This window comes from Pygoscelis adeliae, unplaced genomic scaffold (assembly GCF_000699105.1).
Source record: "Pygoscelis adeliae isolate BGI_AS28 unplaced genomic scaffold, ASM69910v1 Scaffold190, whole genome shotgun sequence".
NCBI classification, from domain to species: Eukaryota; Metazoa; Chordata; class Aves; order Sphenisciformes; family Spheniscidae; genus Pygoscelis; species Pygoscelis adeliae.
Window position 1 is genome coordinate 1,513,758 of NW_008823922.1, and position 2,017 is coordinate 1,515,774.

General features: G+C 43.3%; 1 protein-coding gene across 1 annotated transcript in view; it reads left to right on the forward strand.

Moving 5' to 3' along the window:
• The first annotated feature begins 774 nt into the window (after positions 1–774).
• DRGX (dorsal root ganglia homeobox) overlaps positions 775–2,017 on the forward strand; it is an 18,553-nt gene continuing 17,310 nt past the window's right edge. Inside the window, 2 exon segments of the mRNA XM_009320594.1 lie at positions 775–859; positions 1,935–1,993. Coding sequence (XP_009318869.1) covers positions 775–859; positions 1,935–1,993 — 144 coding nt within the window.

Sequence of the window (2,017 nt, forward strand, 5' to 3'; positions counted from 1 at the left end):
GAGCCTGTGTAGATTTGCTCGCCCTTCCTGCACAGAACATTACAATGTTTATAAAATATTAAATTTGTGTAGTCTGCCGGAGAAGCAATTGTTCCAAAATAAAATCAGCAGTCTAGACGAAACATAGACACCAGAACTTATCAACAGTTGTCTGACTTACATCTTCTGATGCATCTTGAGTGGGTCATAATACCAACTTTATTTTCAGTGGTGCATAAATTAATTACACGCATTTAATAACCAAAATATCATTATATTCCCCCTTTAATATCATAAAGGCTTTACGCCAGGGAAGCACTTAATGTGCAGGGGGCCATAACAGGCTATTATCCTTGTGTAATGCTATTACAGAACCAATTATGCGCCATTATACTTGCTTTTTTTGCAGTTTATGTGATTTGATCCAATCCCGCGTCCCTGACTCGAAAATTTCATCTGGGTACTTTAAAGTCTAATTTTCACCCGGGCTGAGGCAAGGGCCATCTCTCTCCGCTGAGCCTGTGTCTCGGATGCATTTTAAAAGTAATTGCAAAGGGTCCCGCCGCATATCATTTGCAGACGGGAAGCGAGCATAAATCCAGGGACCCCTCGCTGTGAACAAAATCAAACTTTGCCGCGGTACGATCGCTTGGAAAGGCAAGGCGTGTGCAGAGCGGCCCCCCAAAACCCATCCGGCGGCAATTAGCCGGCGCTTTGTCAGCGCCGGGGTACAGGCGTAATTCTTTTGGGACAGTCAGACTGTCAGATTGTCCTTCCTCCCAGGAGAAGTCGTACATGCCTACATGTGTTGGCCCTACCTTCTTCTTTCAGCAGAACATCATGATCAGCCATGACCACCCAAAACCTGAATATAAAAATGGTAAACTCAGCAGCACAAATGATTGATAACCAGCTCAGAAAATAATGGGATTTTGTTGCTGCGGTTCACATTCCTGGTGTTTGCTGAGAAATGACGGGGTTTTTCTTTTCATCTGGGTTTTTTTTTTTTTTCCTCCTTTTTTTCCCCTGCTCTGCACACCACGTGGGCCATTTGTAGGGCCCAATAGACCTATCCAAGTTACTCACTGTAGACAGCGCTGGAAATAATCAGATTAAGGCCAATTATGCGTGAGATTATAAAGGCAAGTGCTGAGAGGCAGAGCATGCTGTAGACAGATATAAAGACATCTGGCCACTTCCAGAACTCCACAGAGCCCTTCTGTCTCTGCAGCCAACAACTCACAGCGCCTTATTCCAGTGCAAAATACCCCCAAACCTTACTGGTGATTTTTACTTCTGTTCGGTTTAGGTATGGATTACTATTTTTATTTGCCTTCTGGATTTTTTTATATGACTGCATATAAATTTGAATAGGTTGGTTGTTTTTTTTTTTCTTGCTGAGGACACTGGTTTCCAACCCGACCACAGCTCCCAGTGTGTTGGATGCTTCAAAAAGAAGACAGCTTTTAGGTTTTATTGCCGTTTCATTTAGGCAGAATAATTTAGATATTTTTTTAAACAGTTCGTTCTTAGCTATAAGCATTTTTTTTCTTTATGTAATTACTTGCTCTGGAAGGGAATATCTGAGGTAGGTAGGTAGGTAGGTAGGTAGGTAGGTAGGTAGGTAGATAGATAGATAGATAGATAGATAGATAGATAGATAGATAGATAGAAAGAACGAACGAACAACAGATAGATAATCTGCTATTCGGGGGTTAAAAAAAAAAAAAAGAAAAAAGAAAAAAAAAAAAAAAACAAAGTTTTACTGGGTCTGATTACTGTGCACCTACCACGGAGTTTTCTGCCTTTGGCTTTTTCAGTTCGTTGCACAGAGTGCCAGACGCTACTTTCTCTGCTTCCTCTGGGATGGGATCTCGGACTATCAACGGGTTTCTCTGGGTGCTTTCTTCTGGTCATTCACCTATTCTGTTCTTTCCCTCTCTCTCTGTCTTCAGGTCGGCAGGAGAGACACCTCGGCGGTGCCCGGCGGTGCCCGGCTGGGGAGCTGGTGCCGGTGTGGGGGTGCGCGGAAGCTCCG